Source organism: Gorilla gorilla, chromosome 1, assembly GCF_029281585.2.
Source record: "Gorilla gorilla gorilla isolate KB3781 chromosome 1, NHGRI_mGorGor1-v2.1_pri, whole genome shotgun sequence".
Taxonomy (NCBI): domain Eukaryota; kingdom Metazoa; phylum Chordata; class Mammalia; order Primates; family Hominidae; genus Gorilla; species Gorilla gorilla.
In genome coordinates, this window is record NC_073224.2 from 196,399,327 (window position 1) to 196,419,383 (window position 20,057).

At 54.7% G+C, this 20,057-nt stretch overlaps 1 protein-coding gene across 9 annotated transcripts in view; it reads right to left on the reverse strand.

Annotated features, from left to right (window-relative positions):
- PTPRF (protein tyrosine phosphatase receptor type F) overlaps window positions 1–16,988 on the reverse strand; it is a 93,141-nt gene extending 76,153 nt beyond the window's left edge. For 6 of the 9 annotated variants that reach the window (XM_055346875.2, XM_055346863.2, XM_055346795.2 and 3 more), the window contains exons 1-2: window positions 9,614–9,693; window positions 2,721–2,856 (exon numbers count right to left, since the gene is read on the reverse strand). In XM_055346875.2, coding sequence (XP_055202850.1) covers window positions 2,721–2,811 — 91 coding nt within the window. In that variant the 5' untranslated portion in view covers window positions 2,812–2,856; window positions 9,614–9,693. Of the gene's footprint in view, window positions 1–2,720; window positions 2,857–9,613; window positions 9,694–16,810 lie in introns of those variants that run through there. The other 3 variants (XM_055346756.2, XM_055346801.2, XM_055346879.2) reach the window with 3 other exon arrangements.
- Window positions 16,989–20,057: the final 3,069 nt, after the last annotated feature.

Here is a 20,057-nt window from a genome sequence, read left to right on the forward strand (position 1 = left end):
CAACCTCCCCTCCTGAGAAGCCACGAAGCCTGGCTGGGGAAGCTGCGCTGCGGCAGATCCTACCCCAATGCGTGCCCAAATCTCCACTGGAGCTGCGCGTGCGGCACTGACACTGGGGCCTCTGGGCTAACTCTTGGCAGCTGCTTCTCCACCCGCTTCCCTCCACTCCCCTCAGAGGCCAGAGCCCCCATTCACTTGTCTCGTTAAGAGGCCTATTGAAACACATTTGTCCACTCCGCGCTTCACTGCCCCAGCTGTCAATTCTCTGGGGTGCCTACCCTATCTTCTGCAGTGGCCCTGTCCGTGTATGGCCACTTGCCCCTGGCTAGTAGTTGCCCAAGCTCAGCCTGAGCCCTGCCTCAGTGCAGGGAGAGATCCAAAACTGTGTGCAGTGTAAGACAGGCCTGGACGACAGACCCTGGCTCCTGCGGCTCGGTCACTATGACCCCCAGCCCAGGCTCCTGCCCCATGGCTCTCTGCCTGGGAGAAGGCCTGAGTCCCCTGAACCCCCTACCTGAAGAAGGCAGGATTTCAGCTTCTTCAGCTGCTTTCTACCGTCAAGACCTGGTGTTTGGACTTTGGTTCCTAAGGAACCAGCATGGAGGTTCTTTGCTTTAAAAACTGTTCCCCCTTGCCCCTACCAATTACTACTGGGAATTGGTGAGCCACTGAAAGAAGTCAGCGTGGTGGGTGAGTGGGGTGGGTGGAGGGACAGCGAGGGATGAGGTTGATAGAAGCTTGATAATGCAGGGCCTATAGAAGGGTTACGACCCTGGGGGCCTGGGGGTGGGAGGGAATGAAGGATTCTAAACTGAAGAGTGACAGGATGATGTTTTCACCTTGTGACACGACTCTACCTTTGGAATGCAGAATGGATTAGGAAGGAAAAGACTGGAGGCAGGGAAACCGTCAGGAGGCTGTTGCGTGCAAAAGCCCAAGAGCCGAGGGTGGCTTGGATGAAGGCGGTAGAGAGAGAAGTGGATGCATTCCAAAGATATTCAGAAGGTAGAAGCAACGGAGCTTGGTGATGGATTAGATGTGGGATATCACGGAGGGAGGAGGCTGGAGGAGGCCCAGGTTCTGACTTGGGTGACCGGGTGGGTGGTAATGCCTTTCACGGGAGAGAACACGGGAAGACAGCAGGCTGGGGGATGAGAGTGAGGGGTACAGGTTGGGGCGCGTTGGGTCTGAGGCAGGAGGAGGAGGGCAGCTCTTCTCCCAGGATGTGTTATCTGTTGAAGCCCAACTGGGCCATCCTTCCCCTGCCCTAGAGCTCCTGTCTGAAGGCCCTGAAAGTGCCTGGGGTTGGGTCGGCGGGGAGGGCAACGACAGTACTTCAATGTCCAAGAGCTACTGACCACACCTGGACAAGCCTTCACCTTCCTGCCAACCATGTGGGTCACACCTGATAGGGCTTTCTACTCCAACCTGCCCCTGCAGGTTCCAGCCAGGCCTGGAGATCCCCTGCCCCACTTCCCCATGTGATTCCCCACCTGTCTTTTTTCCTTGCTCTCACCTGCCCAGCCCTCTCTTTGGTACCTGGTGCTCCCATGACCCTTTGCCCCACCCCTTGGGAATGCCTGCCCCTTCTCCTTTCCCTTCTAGCTCCACCCAGGACCCAGCACTTGAGGACAAAGGGCGGGACCACACCAGTCCCACCCCACTCCAGAATCAGTTCCTGAATAATTAATGAGCCATTAGGAGAAAGAGCCCTGGTGGGGCAAGGGGAGAGATCTGTGCCCAGAGATACCGAGGTGGGTGGGGGAGCCCTATGGCCTGGTGACCCGTGGGCTGACCCCAGGGTTGGCCCTGGATCACCCCTGGGCTCTGGACAGGCTGGGAACGGCCCCTTCCCCCAGGGACCTTGGCTCCGACCTCGCCCCTCCCCCTCAGCCTGCAGATTGGCTAAATCTGCCCTGTGCCCCGCCTCCCACCAGTAACCAAGCAGTGGTAACCATGGTGATGGGGCGGGCTGCGGCCAGTCTCATAGTGCCAGGCAGGGGGAAGGGCAGCAGGAAAGGGACCAAAGTTCGGAGTTGGATCTGGATGGGGACAATTCCACCTCCCTCCAACACAAACACACACAGAGGGGCGTTGCTCAGCTTCCTGCCGGCCAAACACAATCCTCCCCCCATTTCCAGGGCTGAGGAGCTGGGGTGGGGGGGATGCTCCTTTGCCTAGAAGGTCCCCATGAAAGGAGAAGGAGGGACTCAGATCTGCATACTTGGATCCTGAGGGTCCAGCATAGGGGAAGAGCTATGGGTGGCTCCCGCTTTTGACCCTCCTTGGGCCTATGGACACACCCGCGTCCTGGGCACACATCCATACGCATGCCCTGCGTGCCACCCCCCATTCCCATGCTGACCCCTGGCTGTAGCTCACACTGTGCCTTCAGCACAGATCTGCAACAGTGCACACAGCACACACACGCGCACATCACACAATGACCACATGAATCCAGGACAGGTCTCACCCCAGCCCCATAAGACAGGGTCACGATTCGACTGCCCCGCTCTGGTGCCTAAAGATGCTCCTAAGTACTCAGATATTCCTTAGAAGGAGGCTCTCCAAGCAGTGGGGGCTCTCTAGGACAGAAGGTCTAAAGGGTTTCTGGCCACCCTGTCTCTCCTAGTAGCTGGTCTGTCCCCATCCCAGAGTCCTGCTGGGAAGGATGCCACCTTTCAACCTGGGAGATCTGTACCTTGAGGGGTCAGACTTACTGTCACCATGGGCACCTGCCACCAAACCAAGCATCACCAGTGCAGGCACAAGGGGCACCATCGTCCTCCCTGGGGCTGGCTCAGGGGCCATCCAGGGCTCTAGCTCCACAGCCAGCCACAGCCCAGGACAATCAACCTGTAATGGAGAGAAGGGCAGAGCCAGTTAGCTGGTATTTACTGCTGTCCCTAATGCCCACCCCTGACGCTTTCTGACCCCCAGTCATCCTCACTGACCATCCAGAGCCTAGTTCAACAGAGCCCCCGACTTGGGCTGTGCAATGACCACCTAGACCTTCTGACCCCAGTGACCACCCAAGCTCCTCACTTATTCCCCAGCACCCACAAGGACAGCCCAACAGTCACAGTGGAGGGAGAAAGAGCGCAGGAGGCCTTCAGGCCATTCTCTAAACCTGAGTAGGAGGTACAGGGAGCGGGTGAGACCAGAGGATGTACAGTGTGTTCCAGTCCAAACCTTGAGCTTCTAACTCACCCCCATAAGAGGACAGGGAAACAGGGTCAGAGAGACGCTTACGTGGGACAGAGGACAGAGAGACAAGACAGTGACAAGGAGCAGTGAGGGGCAAAGCCAACTGACTCTGGAGTCTCCCTGGTAGAATTCTGTTGCCCCTCCTCTCCCCAGCAGGGAGGGAGAAGGTGGGAGGCCAGACTCCCCAAGCACGCTGAGCACAGGCCCCTGAACACAGGCTTGTTAGCAGAAGACAGGCTCCAGGTATCAGAGGCTTCCAGCCAAAGCCACAACCCCTCAGTGCTCGCCAGGACGTGCTCTTGACAAGCTGCTGCTGCCCTGCCTGGCCACCCTCGTCCTACCCATTCCCATGGCACCTTCCCACTTCACAGAGAAACCACAGGGAGGCTTCAGTGGCCAGGAATGGGGTGTTAGACCCTAGAATTCAAACCTCACATCTCTTCTGCCCTTGCCCCAGAAGCCCGGAGCCAAACAAGTGTAGGGATGATGGGGTGTGAACCTCAGGGGCCGATGTTTGAGACAGGAAGCTATGCACAAAAAGACTGAGTAGCGTCTGGGACTGGCTGAATGCCTCTAGGCCTTTACTTCCAAGGCTCCTGGCCTGGAGTGCCTGCAGGCACCTGGGTGAAGCCTCTAGCATGGCCGCACTATACATGGGAGATACGCTGCTATCACTCCCTGGCCCCACTGGTGAGCTCCCCAGGGTCTCTCTCCCATACCCCTCACCTGGGGGGCACCAGGGGATGTATGGAAGTGCCCACAAGCTCTGATCACACCATGCTCTGGGCAGAGGGGTGAGACGTGGTCAATCCCTCATGAATGCTGTGAAGACGCAACAGAGCAGAGTGCATGACGGTGAACACGCCTTGGGGCCCCACAGTGATACGCATGGACTTTGATAGGGGAGTTGTGATCAGACCCAGGTCCCCGCTGACCCACAATAGTAAGAGAATTTGCAAGGTGACAGGGCAGGTGACCAGGAATGGGCAGGGCTCAAAGGTGCTCCTCCAGTCGTTTCTGAAATTTGAACCCTTGTCTCAACTGAGATAATCAAAGTTCATGAGGTCAGAAGGCAGCAGTTGAGCAAAGGTGTTGGACAAAGCAGGTGGGACTGCAAAGTGGGATGGGGCCAAACACAAAGGAAAAGGGGTGAGAGTTGTCCCCTGTCCCAGGATCCCACCAAAAATCTGAGACAGGAGCTGAACAACAAAGTAAGAACGTTGAAGGGTGTCCAGCCTTCATTTACACCAGTTCTTCAAGTAAGAACATTGATAGGTGTCCAGCCCCCTTTACACCAAGCTGGGGATGGATCTGCTCCACGATCCCAGAGCTCAGGTGGCTGAGACCACAATGACGCCTGCAAGGCCACAGTGGGATGGAGGTCACACATCACCAAGGCCCTGCCTGAGCTTGCGCTATGGTGCCACATGCAGCCAACGATGGAGCACCTTCCCAGCGGCCATCAGGTGGTGGACTATGAGTGGCTCTTCCTCCCTGGGCCTGTGGACACATCTGGTATCCTATGCCAGGCCAGGTCATCATGGGGGTATGGTCCCCTGATGGACCATCCTGGAGCCCCTGATTGAGACACATGAGTTTATAACTCAACAGTTGTGTTGCATCAAAGGACAGGGCACAGTGGCCTCGTACCGGCATCATCGGGTATAACAATATAATAGTCACAGAGGTTAACTTCCAGGAACAAGCATTCCAAGCATGCAACCCCTGCCAGGCAGGCTTCATAGGGACATAGGCCCCCAGCACGAGCATATCTCCCTGCTATGAAAGTAAAATGCACAGCACCGTCATCATGGGATATAGCTCCCCAGTACAATGAGCAGAGGCTTAATCCCCTGTAGCCGCCTTGGTGCAGTAATCATAGCAGTATAACTCCCAGGTGCAGACATCATGGAGGTGTAACGGTGTGGTCTAGACATCACGTGGGTGGACACAGAGAGTACAGACATCATGGAGTGCAGCTGCCTGATAAGGACATTACAGGGGTGCAACTCCCCATACATTAGCAGAGGTGTAACGTGCTGTTACAGACATCATGGTCGGGGCAGAGCTCCCAGGAGAGCCATCATGGGGGTAAAACTCCCAGAATAGACACCCATGTGGTACAAGCCTGGATGAGAGTCTGGCCATGGGTGTTGGAGAACTTGGGCCTCAGGTAACCCTACCCCCAACGTGGGGCCTCCAGGAACCCCCTGTGTATCTGGGTTGGGGTGCTCAGGACACTTTGTTCAGATCCAGAAAGTAGAACAGAGAGCTTCTTCCAGTGGTCCATGATGGACACAAGGACACAGATGCCCAGGGAGATGGGGAAACACAAGGGACACACACAAACACATTCTCAGGCAACTACTCTGGCAGCCACACAGCTGTACGAGCCAGGGCCTCTCCCTCACCAGCTCCTGGCGAGAGCAAGCTGCCTCCCGCCCTGAGACTCCGGGCACAGAGCCTGCCCTGGTGTCAGGCGGTTCAGGCCACTCCCAGCTCCAGGGCCTCCCTCATCAGAGCAGAGCAGCCCTGGATCCCCAGGCCTGGCCTCAAGAGTAGACCTTGGCCCTACACCAGCCCCCAGAGTCCCAGGGTCACCTGCGGAGAGAAGGTGGGAGAGGAACAGGGGGCAGGGCTGCTGCTAGCCTGACTGCGGTTGCGAGGTTGAGCACCTTGTGAATCCATGCAACGGTGTTCACAGCAGAGCACCCACTTCACCAGCATGGCTGGGTGAGCCTGGGCTTTCAACAACCGAGATAAAAACAAGGCCGGAGCACTGGGGCACTCAAGCTCGTCTCTGAATTGCACTGTGGACCATCCGTTCTGCCAAGCTGACATACTTGGGCAGGAACACAATTACATACGGTATGATATTATAGAATATAATTGGACACAATTTTTCCACATTCAGAATGGTTTTAATATATCCTTTTCCTTTGCTACGTCAGTGTAAAGCTGCCAACTGCCCTTTCTTGGGAAGAACTGTCCTTTATTCTCAAATATTGTCCTTGGTGTTAAAATGTTCTTTCCTGTATGAAATGATGGGGACAGCAGATAGCAGTTGTTTTTTCATAATGCCTTTACTTGGCAAAATAAAAAATTGCCAACCCCATGTCTGGCTCTTGAGTACTTTTGGAAATTGTATTGGTTCGTGAAACCAAAGAGCCTGGGAATCACTGCTTTGCGGGAAAAGGAAGAAGCAGGCACTAGACCAAGCCACAGCGTTCACATATGAACGTCACAGAAGATTCACGTTACAAAACACAGAAGCCATGTCACCTCCATGCAGCCCACCCTAACCACCCTGCCAGCCTCTGTGGGGGCCCAAGGGACCATGTGATGGGGGCTTCCCTGGCTGGAGAACAGCTGGGATCATTCCTGAGTCCTCATCATAAATACGCAAACACAGATTGATTTGTTTTCCTTGGGCATGCATTATTATTCACAAATATTAATTAGTCTCCAAATACCACCTGTTTCTGTAGCCTCCCCCACCTCACCTCCTCAGGCCAGGACCCTGGGGCCCAGAAATGGACATGAGCAGAAGGAGGGGTATCCAGGGCCCTACAGAGCAGACGGCCAAGAGGAAAGGCCAGCACTTGGGCAACAGGAAGGGAAGCGCCTGCCGGCAGGGAGAGCTCTGAGCCGTTCATCTTCTAACCAGCGGGCAGCTAACCGAGCCCTTTTGTCATGTCCTGGACAGTTCACCGCGTGGCACTGCAGCAGCGGCCGCGGAGGCGGAAACAGGCCTTGTTATACTTGGGAAGGGAAAACCAACATGTTTCCAGCTCTCACCAAACCAACCACTGGATTATGACGGGAATAAATTACAGTCTCAGCCAGGACCCCTGACCCAGGGAAGGAGGGGCCTCTGGGGAAGAGGGTGAGGCCGCCTTCCCTCCTCCAGCCAGTTGGCCAGAATCCGTGAGCAGAGCCAGGAACAGCCCTCCCTCCCACGGCTGGTATCCGGGCTCCCACCAGCTGGACTGAGTCCCACCCTGTTGCAGCTCTCAGTTTCTCCATCTCACTGAGGAGTGGAGGGGGAGATTAGGAGGAGTGTCACAGAGACTTGGAGGCGGCAAAGGGCCAGCAGGAGACTAACTCTGGAGGCAGATGACCAAAGGGGACCAGCAGAGGTATCTTCCTGCGGCTGTAACCCCTAAGCCTCCAGGCCCCTTCCTCTGGGGCTGGGGTCCCCCTTGGATTACTGTTTCCCAACTTTGTGCCTCCAAGCCTCTGTACTTGCTGTTCTGTCTATTGGAAAAAAATGTCCTTCTCCTGCCCCAGCACTCACTCACCCCTCAGAACTCTGCTCAAGTGGCCCATCACTATCCATCTTCCCCACTGACCCTCCCCAGTTTTCCAGGTTTGTACAGTATAGTGAAAGCAGCAAGAGGCTGTAGACCAGAGGTTCTCAATTCAGGGTAATTTTGCCCCCATGGGACATTACACAACGACTGGAGACATTTTTGATTGTCAAGACTGGGGAAAGCGGGGAGATGCTACTGGCATCTAGGGGGAAGAAACCAGGGATGCTGCTAGACACCCTACAATAACAAGCCCTGCCCCCACAATAAGGGGTTATGTGATCCAAAATGTCAATGGTGCTGAGGCTGAGAAACCCCAACACAGACAAGATCCTCTGCCAATTGAGCCTAGAGCCTGACCTGGCCCCTGCCCCAGAACCCAATCCCCTGTGGGCACCCTGGGCCTTGTACCCAAGGAAGCTCCAACCTGGCTTAACTCCTGTATTTGCTGGCGCCTGGCCTCAGGATCTCAGAGTATCTTCCCCTGTACCCCCACATCAGCCCTACCCAGCCTCCAGAAGTCAGGTCCTATAGCACACCCCATGTGCACCCCACCAGACATGCCATCAGCTAGTGGCCTCCCGAGAGGACAGAGGGCTCCACCTCCAGGTACCTATTCTGGCAAGACTGGACTTCGAGTTAGGTCAGACCATCATCTGAGGATGGAGAGGCAAAGGGACACATGGTGTCCCTACACCCACCCTCCCCATCTGACCTTTCCAGCCTGTGACACAGCCCCTCTTGCTGCACCCTCTACATAACCCCAGTGCCCATCTCACCAAGCATAGGGTCTGGACCCCAGGAGACACCCAGGACATACACATTTCCTTCCCCTACCCAGGCCAGACCCATCTCTTCCACAGCCTTGTTAGTTCAGCCACCCATCCAGATGTTCAGTGGGCAGGGTGATGAACAAGAGAGTCACAGGCTCTGCCTTCGAGGAGCTTACAGAGGGTGAACAGACCCACCGAGCTCTTAGCTCAGGATGGCCCAACCAGAACTCATCTGCCCCAATTCCACTCCTCCTCCAGGGTGTCCAGTCTTGGGAACAGCACCACCATGTTCTCAGTCACCAAGCCCGCAAACCCTCCTTAAATGCTCCCTTGTCCTCATCCCACACATCTAACCCATCAATAAGTTTGAATCTGACCTGCCTCCAACCTCACTGCCACTGTGTTAGTAAGACCTCATCACTTCCTGCCTCTTCGGTGGGCTTCCTGCCTTCAATCACTCCCAACCCATCCCGCACACAGACCAATGCCACCTTTCAGCACATAAAAATGCAAATCTGCACTTTTGTTTGCCACTTTATTCCACAGCAGGCATTCAGACAGTGTTCCGTGAATGAATGAACGGATGGGCAATGGACAGATCAACACATGGATATTGCTTCTCTGCTTAAGAACCTTCAATGCTGCTGTATTGCCCTCAGGAAAAAGTCTAAAGTCTTTAGCCTGACATCCAAGGCCCATGATGCTGACTCTAAACCAACTCACCAACCTCATTCCCTGCAACTCCAGCCCACCCATTCTGTGCTTCTAACAGACAGAGAGGGGAACAAGGGGACATCAAAGAGATGCAGAGGACATGCCCAGATCCTGCAGGCACCAAGCTCTTTCTACCACAACCTACAGTCGATGGGAACAGTCTTCTCTACAGAAACGTGGTGAATGCAGAAGCAGAAGACAGATCCTGGTGTAAGTCCCAGGATATCACCCGGAAGCCTATTTCACACCTACAGTAGCTGACGAGCTGTATGTCATTCCCCATCCACCTCTATCATCCACTCGAGCCAGAAACTCGGGCACCATCCTTGACACCTCCCCTCCTTCATGCCCCACATTCAATCCTTCACCACGTCCTGTCTACTCTACCTCCCTAAATAGCACTCACATCCCTTCTCTCCACTTCTGTCACTGCCTCCCTGGTCCAGGCCTCCACAATCTCTCACCAGTGCACACTGGATCATGTCATGCCCCCTGCTGACACCCCCTCTATAGCTCTCCACTGACCCTGCATCAAATCCAAGCTGCTCAGCCTGGTCCATAGGACCCCTGTGCACCCCTGCTCCTGGCCACTCTGTGGGGCACACTCACCGAGTCTTTGCTTCTTCACCCCAGTCACTCTTGCTGGATACTCAGCACCAACGGCAGGGCACCAGGGCCTCCGCTCCTTCCTGGACAGAAAGGAAAGCATGAGAAAACATCAAGAATTTCATCACAACAGCATATGTATTGACATAGAAAGACATTAAAAATTTGCTGTTTATGCAGAAAAAAAGCAGGTTATGGAAATGTTCATGTAGAACCATCCCCATCTGGTAAAAATGCCCATCTTTTCCCTTCACTCCCTCGCTCATTCATTTTGATACTCCCTAAGCACCTACTATGTGCTGGGCGTCCTTCCAGGCACCAGCCATATAGCTGTGAGCCACACAGACCAAGTCCCTGACCTCAGCAGTAGACTCTGTGGCCCAGCTCCTCAGCATGACCCCAGAGCCAAGCAGAGTCGGCCCCTCCCACCTCTGCAGCCCTACCTGCCCATGCTCTCCTCCTGCCAGAACGGGAACTTCCTCTTCTGATCCTCAAATGTGCCAAATTTCTTCCTGTCTCCCAGCCTTGCCAGTGCTGAATGCCACTGCCTGGCACAGGCTACCCATGCTCTTCTGGCCAACTTACCCTCGGATCTCAAGTCCAGTGGCACTTTCTCAGGGAAGCCTTCCACGATGTCCCAGACTACCTGCCTGGACCTTGGCTTGGAGCCGTGACCACAAACATGACTATTTATATATTTTTACAATTACTGAGTCACTACCATAAGCTTGATAGGAGCATGGACTGTGGCTGCCCAGCTCATTTCCGTATCCCCAGCGCCTGGCTGACAGCCGGCACATAGTAGGTGCTCAGTCAACATACACTGAATGAGTGGATGAACGCATGAATGAGTTCAAAGAAAACAGCCCAGCCTGGAAGAACACACCCCAACATACATGCCAGTCTTCAAAGAAGCTTCAGAAGCAATATTTATTTTTGACTTTCTCTACTCTATAATTTTTAAAATGAAGGCGTGCCCCTGGATGCCTCCTCCGCTGGCACACATGCAGCGACAGAGCCCAGCCCCTTCCTTCTAGAGCCATTATTGAGTCCCCACCAGCATGGGTACCATCCTGGGTGGGGGTGGGGGTCAGACACACCCACACCACCTCATCACCACTTCACGGAAGCTCAGCTGTTTGGCCTACTCAACGCAAGCTGCACCTTGTAGCAGGCTTCTCACCTCAAGCCCCCACATGCACAGTGATCCCCGCCCCACACCACTCTGCCACCTTGGCTCCTCCTATAACGGACACAAAGAAACCACAGTGGGAGGGTGGTGCGTGGGAATGTCCTCACCGGCCCAACACTGACCCTCAACATGAAATCAAGGACACACCTCTGCACCTGGGAATTACCCTCAAGTTGCACTAACCACCTCTGCCAATATGGGGGTACTCTCACCGACTGAAGGCCATCCCAACTGACCCAAGATGGCCTTCGCCAGCTTGGCAACCCAGCCTCCACTGCCCCACCTACCTGCACCAGAACCCGCAGCCCTCTCTGCATGCTTCCCTCCCCGCTCCCCAAGCTGAGTTTCCAGCAGCTGCTGCTCCCAGCATACAGGCTGCCCAGCAGGTCTGGCCAGACAAACCAGCTTCCAGGCCCCAAACTTAAAGGCCCATTTGTCTAGAGATGCCCACAGGGCCTCACAGTATTCAAGTGAGGTTTTTGGCTGCACCATTGTGCAGAGACCCTGGGCAGAGGGGCAGAGTCCAAGGCAGGGAACTGGGTAATGGGAAAGGCCCCCCAAGCTGGCCAGGCGCTGCTGCCACACCCAGCCACAGCAGGGTCTCGTGCTTGGAGACTGAGACAGTCCCTACATGGAGCAGAAGCCACACCTGGAAAGAGGTGTGTACCCAAAGTGGCCAGGGGCCATTTTAGAAGACTAAACATTTGCAAAGACCCTGAGGCACACAGAACAGCATGAGGGCAGGATCCTAGAAAAGCCAAACAGTAACTTTGAACCACATCAGTCTGGGATCAAACTGACCTCAAAACAACCTATCAGGCAACCAAATAAAGACTCAGATTCACCAAATGCAGCTCCCAGAACCACTCTACACTCACACTGGGACAGAGCCCAGAACAACCAGGACAACCAGATACACCCCCAGAACGAGCCAGAGCTGACATCTGGAAGGTTGACTAGAAAGCTACTCAGAAAGAGCCTGAATGGTTCAGGACCCAAGTTAGAAATCACACTGCTGGCCAGTCACAGTGGCTCACCCCTGTAATCCCGGCACTTTGGGAGGCCAAGGCAGGTGGATCACTTGAGCCAGGAGTTCAAGAGCAGCCTGGACAACATGGCAAAACCCTGTCTCTAAAAAAATACAAAAATTAGCCAGGTGGGACTACACCTGTAGTCTCAGTTACTCCGGAGGCTGAGGGGGGAGGATCACTTGAGCCCAGGAGGTGGAGGCTGCACTGAGCCACGACTGCACCACTACACTCCAGCCTGGGCAACAGAGTGAGATTCTGTTTCAAACCAAAAAAGAGAAAAAGAAAGAAATCACACTGCTTGGCACCCAGGAAGGCCTCAGAAGGGGTGAAGTCCACAGTCATGTCCAATATCAAGAAAGAAAGCCCTTGGGGCCAACGCAGGGCTGGCCCCAGTAGGGTTCCCCATCATCTGCCAGGCCTGAAACCTGGCCCGGCAGTGGGTCAGGAGCAAGTCGATGATACCTAGGGGAATGCAGGCACAGCTGCCCTCTGGAGCAACCCCCAGAATGCCCCTGTGGCTGCACCAGGAACAGTCCCCAGAAACAGCAGCTAAAATACTGCTAAGGAGCTAAAACCAGAGTTCTCAGACCTAGAAGTCATGGTCACACAGAGACGTGGTGCATCTGGACCACAGAGGCAGATGGTGGCAGAAAGAGCCTCAGTAGAAGCCCAGGGCCCAGGGAGGGTGGGAGGAAATGGAGAACTCAATACCCCAAGGCTGCCCCTTCTCAAAATTCCCTTCCACCTACCCCAAACATGGAGTCTCTTCTGCAGGCCTCACCTCTAGTCTTCTCAAGCCCACCCACCTGCAGGTCAAACACCTGAGCAACACAAACAATCCCATCGATAACAATAGGGGCGGGCACCCCCTTTGTTGAGCTCCTTGACCTGCTAATCTCAGCTCAGAATTGCAGCTACCTTAGGCAGACAGGGACCCTAACCTTAGCAGTCTATCTTCTTATTAAAGGCAACCTCATGTGACCCCTGATGGGGTGGGTTTACACCATCCCCGTTGAGGATGATTACAGTAACTGCAAACGCAGACAACAGTACTCACTAGATGCCAAGCCCTGTGCTACACACACTTTATGCATACTATCTTTAATCCTCATAACAACCCTTATAAGGCATGGGTTTTTATTATAATCATTTGACAAATGAGGAAGCGGATTCAGAGAGGTTAAGCCACTTGCTTAAAGTCACGCTGCTAGTAAACAGAGTCCAATCCTAGCAGTATAAAACTTGAGCTCTTCACCACTGTCGGAGGTTACTTTCTCTCGAGGTGCACAGCTCTATGCTCTCTCATACAGCTCTCGCTTCTCTTTGTCCGACCGACATTTCTCTCCCATACCCTCACACCAAAGCCCCTCCTTGATGTGCCTCCCCCACTGAGCCTCCAATGTCCCAAGTACCTCAAGGGCCACATGTCCAACTAAGAGCTTATTCTCTGCCCCTCCTCACCAAGTCCCTAACACAGTGAAGCTTCAGGGCCTTCAGTGAAGGCCCGCTCAACCACTCCCAGGAACCTGGACTCCTTCCTCTTCCTCTCCTTCACTCCCACATCCAATAAATCATTCTGTCCTGACAAGTGTACCTTCAAGATGGCACCATGCTACCACCTATCAAAGCCAGCATCTTCTCTCACCTTACTTACCTGCACCCTCTTGCCCCACTGGGCATCCTGTCTCCATCCTTTTCCCATAGCCACAGAGCATTTTCTGGAAACATAAACCTGACCACAGCACACTCCACCCTCCCTATCCAAGCTTTAAACCTTTGGTATTTTCTCTCTGGGTTCTCAGAGTAAAATTACAGGTACTTAACAGGGCATTCAATGCCCTCTGTGATCTGCCACATCTCTGAATACTTCACAAGTGACAACACCTCCCAGTCTTTATTCATACTGGTTTTTATCTATCTCAAGTCCTTTCTCTCTTCTTCAAACTCCTACTCATCCCTCCAAACCTAGTTCAGGTCACTTCTTCTTGGTCTCCTCTGGGACTCACCTCACCCTGACCTCCGAACTCTCCCCCATCTCTTGATGAACTCTTGGAATGTTCTAACCCAACTCAGAACCGCAGCTGCTTTAGTCGAGCAGATGCCTGAACCTTAGGGGTGGGCTGCCTTTTCTACATAGCTGTTAGTCCCAAAGGAAGAAAGGCAGCCGGGGCTGAAAGCGCCTACCCCGGGGTCTGGCACACAGTCAGCAATCAATGACAGGTAACTGAACTGCTTTTGCGTTCCCATGGTGCAACCTGCTCCCCCAAGGACCACGAGCTTCTCGAGGGTAGGGCCCTGACTGCAAGCTGGAACCTAGCACACAGCAGTGTCAGTCACAAGGGAAGTGACTGCCACTGCTGACGATGCACTGCCACACGGTTCCCTTGGATTTTTACAACAGCCCTGGGACCCAGTCCGGGTTGGATTAGCTGCCCCATTTTACAGGGAGTGAAATTGAGACTCAGGGAGAAAGGGGCCTCTTTGAGGCCTGAAGCTGGAAAGTGGAGGAGCTGTGGTGTGTATCACAACCCCTCTACTGCAGGAGGTCTGGGTCCCCTCCTCCCCGCCCCCAGGGAGGACCCTCAAAGCTAGACTCCCACAGTTCGGGCTGATGGAAAAAACGGTGGACTGTGCCCAAACTGCCAGGGCTAGTATTTTGCTGCATATCAATACACTTCCCAGTAAAAGATGTGTAGCTAGTTTCCGTTTGCTGCAGTCTAACTCTGCCCCGCCAAATTCCTTCACCAACACCCAACCACCCCCTCCTCTCCTGGCAGCCTTGTACACCAAGCCAACCCGCACAGGGCACACAAAGCTGGATAAAGGGGAGGTATCAGTAGTTGCAAGAAGAAGGAAGAAAGGGAGGAAGGAAGGAAGGAATTATGTTAAAACAATTTTCTTGTTAAAGGAAAGAAAGGGAAGAGGAAGAGCAGTTGGAAAAGGAAACTATAAAGGAAACTAAAAAAAAAACACTATAAAGACATTTCAAATAAGAGACTGAGCAAGTAAAATGTGCAAGAAAGTGCATATACAAAAATACACAAGGATGACTGTGCATGTGCACAGGTATGCTGCGAGAGTGTGCAGGCACAGATTTCTTGAGCCCTGGCCAGCATGCGGGCCCAGGTATGCGAGAGGGGGCAAGAAAGCAGCTGAATAGGGAGTGTGTGTGGGGGTGGAGGGGGTGAGCTGAGTGTGGAAATGAAGGCAAGAGGGTACGAGAAAGTGTGGCCTGTGCCTGGGGCTGAGAATGTAGGGGGTTGTACTTGGGGAGTTACACCTGCTCCTTCTTGAAGCCCTAGGCTCATTCATATAATCAGTAAAAAACAGGGATTTTCATGCTCCCTGAAGCAAGAGTTAATAAGGAGCTAAGCACAGACATTTCCTTAGATAGCCTGTCAGAACTCTCTTCTGGATCCCTCAGATCCCCGAAGCCTCCCAAAGGATTCTCCACCAGATCTTCCCTTCTCAGCAGATCCCTCCCCATGAGCACCCGCCTGGAACCACCACCCCACATCCTTTTCTACGCCTCTCACCCCAGTGCACTTCCCTGGTTCTCAGGCCAGATCCGACACCAGGTCGCTCTGGATCCCTGCCCTTGTTCCTTCAAAAGTGGAGCCTTCCTCAACCTAATCCAGCCTCCCGGCCCTACCCTGTGGCCCCTCAGGGAGATCCAGACAACCCCCAGGCTGGGGCAGCCTCCCTCTCCCATTTCACAGCTCAGGCAGGTAGCGCTCCCCACCCCCAACCTGCTCCAACTCAGGGGCCCTGCACTGGGGGGCAGGGGGGCTTGAAATGGGGAGAAAGTCTAGCCCCTCCCCCTCCGGGGTGGAAGAACCAGAGGGGCAGCATTCCAGGGAAATGGGGGGGCGCCTAGCACAGAGGGTGCAGAGACACCAAGAGATGGGTGAGAGACAAGAGGCAGAGACTTAGGGAGGGAGACAGAGACCCAGGGAGAGGAAACAGAAAGACCCAAGGGGAGAGAACAGAGAGACTCAGGGACAGGGAACAAGACGACCCAGGGAGACAGAACCGAGAGACCTGGGGAGAAAGAACAGAGTGACCTGGGGAAAAATAATGGAGACAGCTGGAGAGACCCTGGGATTGCAGGGGCGTGAGATTGGGAGGCACTGACATGGGGAGGCAGAGACGCCGAGGAAAACAGAAAGCAGCCGAGACAGAGACCCGGGCACGGCGATGGGGAGCCGGGACGAGCCGGGACGGGCCGGGACGGGACGCGGGGCGGCCACTGAGTGAACTTTCGGAGAGGGTCCGAGTGGCCACGTCCTCACGGGACAGGTCGCTCCAGGGCCTCCAGGGCGTTGCACCCGGTTGGGGGCGGGTACAGCCCGTTCGGCCCCTCCCCATCCCGTGCTCGCGAACGAAGGGGGTGGGGGGCTTCAAACTCGCGCCCGGCGCAGCCCGGGACCCCACGTGCGCCGGGGCCGCGAGCGAGACCCGGGCGCGCCGGCTGCGGATCCCCCGCCGGCTGGGAGGGGGCGCCTGTGCGGCGGGGGCGGGGGCGCGGCCTGGACCCGCCCGGAGCCCGGGGCTGGGGGGTCTGGGGGCCGCCCCCGGAGCGCGTCCGCGCTAGAAGGGGGGACGAGGCGGGACCGATGAGGGGGAGCAAGAACGCAAACGGGAAACTTTGCGCTGGGTGGGGGGGGCGGGCTGCGGCTAAGGTGCGGTGGAGAGGGAGGGAGGCGGCGAGGGGCGGCGGGGAGCGAGCCAGCCAGCAGCGCTGGGGGCGCGTCTGCCGCGGGGTGAGCGGGGAGGAGCCGCCAGGCTGGGGCGTGGAGGGGGGGGCTTCGCCGAGGCTGCGGGCGCGGCAGGTGGGGGCGCGGCCCGGCCTCAGCGGCGCCCTCGTCCCCCCCGGGACCGCCCCCAGCTCCGCCGGGTGGACTAGCGGGGAGGGCAAGGAGAGCGGGGAAGGGACGGGCGCGGAGCGGGCTGCTGGGGGGCCGGGGGGTCACTCACCGCCTATCCAGGGGCCGTCGGTCCGCATGTCCCCCCGCAAGCCGCTGGGGCCGCTGCTCCCACACCTCTGCCGCCGCCGCCTCCACCTGGTCCCGCTCCCGCCACCGCCACCCGAGCTGGAGCCGGAGCCGGAGCCGGAGCCGGAGCCGAAGCTGGAGCCGCCGCCTCTGCCGCCGCCACCGCTCCCGCCGCTCCCGCGCCAGCTCCAGCCGCGCGCTCCCCTCGCGCTCGCGCCCGCGCCCGCGCCCCTGCCCCTGCCGTGCGCGCCCCCGGCGGCGCCCCTCCCCTCGTGCACTCTCGCTCGTAGAGCCGCGGAGCCGCTGAGGCCCAGAGAGGCCACAACCCAACGCCAAGTCGAAACCGACCGGAACCTCAATATTGAACCCGAACCCCAATAATGAACATAGACAGACCAAACTCTGATACTACATCCAGATCCTTCTAGTGGCTCCCAGCCCTAGCATTAACCTAATACCGCTCTAGGACCCCATTTCCTCCCCATACAGATCTGAACCTGATACTGAGCCCACACCTTGCCCTAAACCCAGTATTGAGTCCAAAGCCCTTAATCTGCCCCCAAATTAGCACAAGTAGTAATTTTGTTGTGAACCTCTATACTGATCCCAAATACCAATTCTGACTCTAAATCTCTTTATTACTTCTACCTGCCCTAACCTTGATAGTGACGCTAGCACCAACGCTGGACCTTAAATGGAACCCTGTACTAATGCTCAGCCCCCAGTCCCTAAATGAACCCTAAAGTCCAAAAGCTACCTTGCTATGGACCCCAGTTCTCTCTCTTCTGAACCCCAAGCCTTACATAAAACTCCAGTACTGCTCTCCCATTCCCAGATCAACACCAATGCACTCTGAATTGGGATTCTCAATTCCAGAGTTGGGATTGGGTCACCATAAAAGGACCCCCAAACACAGATACTGACCTGAAACCCCACCCAAACTTGAGACCATTTAGGACCCTAAACCAACCCAGTTTTAATAATAATCTTGGAACCCAAGATAAGACTGGCTTTGGAGAAACTCCACACAAAGCCCCTTCATCCTCATGTTCACCCTCCACTTCTCTGACCTAGTGTCAACCCCAAGCAGAGACTGGCTAATACCCCAATATTACACCAATTCCAGCTGTGAACCTTACATTGGCCTCGGAATTAAAGACATGATAATGCCCTCTAAATGTAATTTAAATGTCAGTACTGAGTTTCTGACTTCTCATACCAAACTCAAATGATGACCCTAGAAATTTCTGGGTGAAACCAATAACCTACCTGAAGATTTATTCCAAGACCTACTGACCAGAGGGATTTGATGAGCTTCAATCCAAGCGCCCCTGCCTCCAGACCCCGCCCCCACGCAATCCATGTTACAACCACTTAAGAGTCAGCCAAAGCCACACCAGCTCTTTCCTATCTACTCCACCCCTCCTCCCCCCCGCCGCTTGCTAGGCTTCACCATGAAGGATGGGGGACCTACCCCCACTGCCCTGGGTCAGGTAACTGAGCAGAAAAAGAGATGAGGTTTCTCCTCTGTGGGGTTTCTTCTGTGGGGTCTTTCTGATAACCCTGTAAGTTTGGAGTCAGGTGAGAAATAAAATTTGGAGATCGTTGAGGTGCCTGGATTCAGGGATCACGTGGCAATGTGCAGGGCATGGTTGCTGTGGTGTTCAGGGATCTGGGCTGAGGGATCAGGTTCTGGTAATCACCTGATTCACTGCCTGTTTTTGTCCTGAACTTGAATTCACAAACAGTGCATGTGCGCCCCCTGGCGTGTGAGGATGGGATGGAACTGGCTCCAGTGATTCTGGACAATTTGGTTTGGATGACAAACGGATCAAAAATGAATATTTCCAGTGAGTGGTTTTTCACCATTGGTAATTTTGGCGCACCACGGGGAGGTATTGCAAATTTTATGCATCTTTAAGCATTTTTGCCTTTTTTTCCAGAACTTTGAGGATTTAGAGATTCCCTCTCGGCCCCCAAATTTTAAAAGTATACTTTTCAGCCAATTATGCCTGCCCATTGCTGAGTTATTAAAACAGTTATTTTCCTTGGCTTCATTGGCCCACCCTCTCCTCACTGGCTACTGTCTCTGATTCCTTTACCACCTCGTCTTCTGCTCTTCCGGGACTCTGTCCTAGGCCTCCTCTTTTCTCCTGCTCTGCCCCTTTTCTCTGGATCATCTTGACCACTACCAACCATATGCTGATGACTTCCAAGTCTCTATCTCCAGTCTGGGCCGCTCCTGTGAGCTCCAGATCCATATAACTAAGAGCCTCCTCTGTCCCGCCCACCCCAGGTCTGCTTACCTTCAATACTGCCCGTCTCAGGCAGTGGCATCTTCAGCAACTTAATCACTGACATGCAGAGACCTTCCGTCCTGCACCACTGTCCAATCAGTCATCAGTCCTGCAAAGTTTGAAAAACAGAGACTAGAGACCATATGGCTCCATGAGGGACACATGCAGAGAGTTTCTGGCTTTTGGGTTTCAGTCCACACACGCACAAAGCCAAACTGGTCCTAACCTCTCTTGCATGCAGTTATAATATAATGCCCCTTAAGACTTGCTCTATCGGCCAGGCATGGTGGCTTACGCCTATAATCCCAGCACTTTGGGGGGCTGAGGCGGGCAGATCACCCGAGGTCAAGAGTTCGAGATCAGCCTGGCCAACATGGTGAAACCCCATCTCTACTAAAAGAAAAAAAAATTACAAAAATTAGCCAGGTGTGCACCTGTAATTACCGGTGGTGTGCACCTGTAATTCCAGCTACTTGGGAGGCTGGGGCAGGAGAATTGCTTGAACCTGGAAGGCAGAGGTTGCAGTGGAGATTGCTCCACTGCACTCCAGCCTGGGCCACAGAGCAAGACTCTGTTTAAAAAAAAAAAAAAAAAGACTTGCTCTACCTTTAGTGTGTTTTGGCACCTCAGAGCCAACTGTACCTGTTTGGAACCATTGTTTCCTCCAGGAAGCCATCCTGGCTGTCACCACTGTTTGTATCTGTGCCTATCTCCCTGACCTATGGACAGCAGTTCCTTGCAGGCAGGAGAAATGAGTCCACCTTGTTCCCTGTCATATCCCAGTGGCCAGCACAGGGTCCTCACACACAATAGATACTTGATACATATTTGTTAAAGAATGAAGATTGACTTTCCTATCTGTGCTCAAGGAACCATCAGACATAAATGACTAAGTGAGGGAACAGCTCCCTGACCAAGTCTTAGAGCTCATCC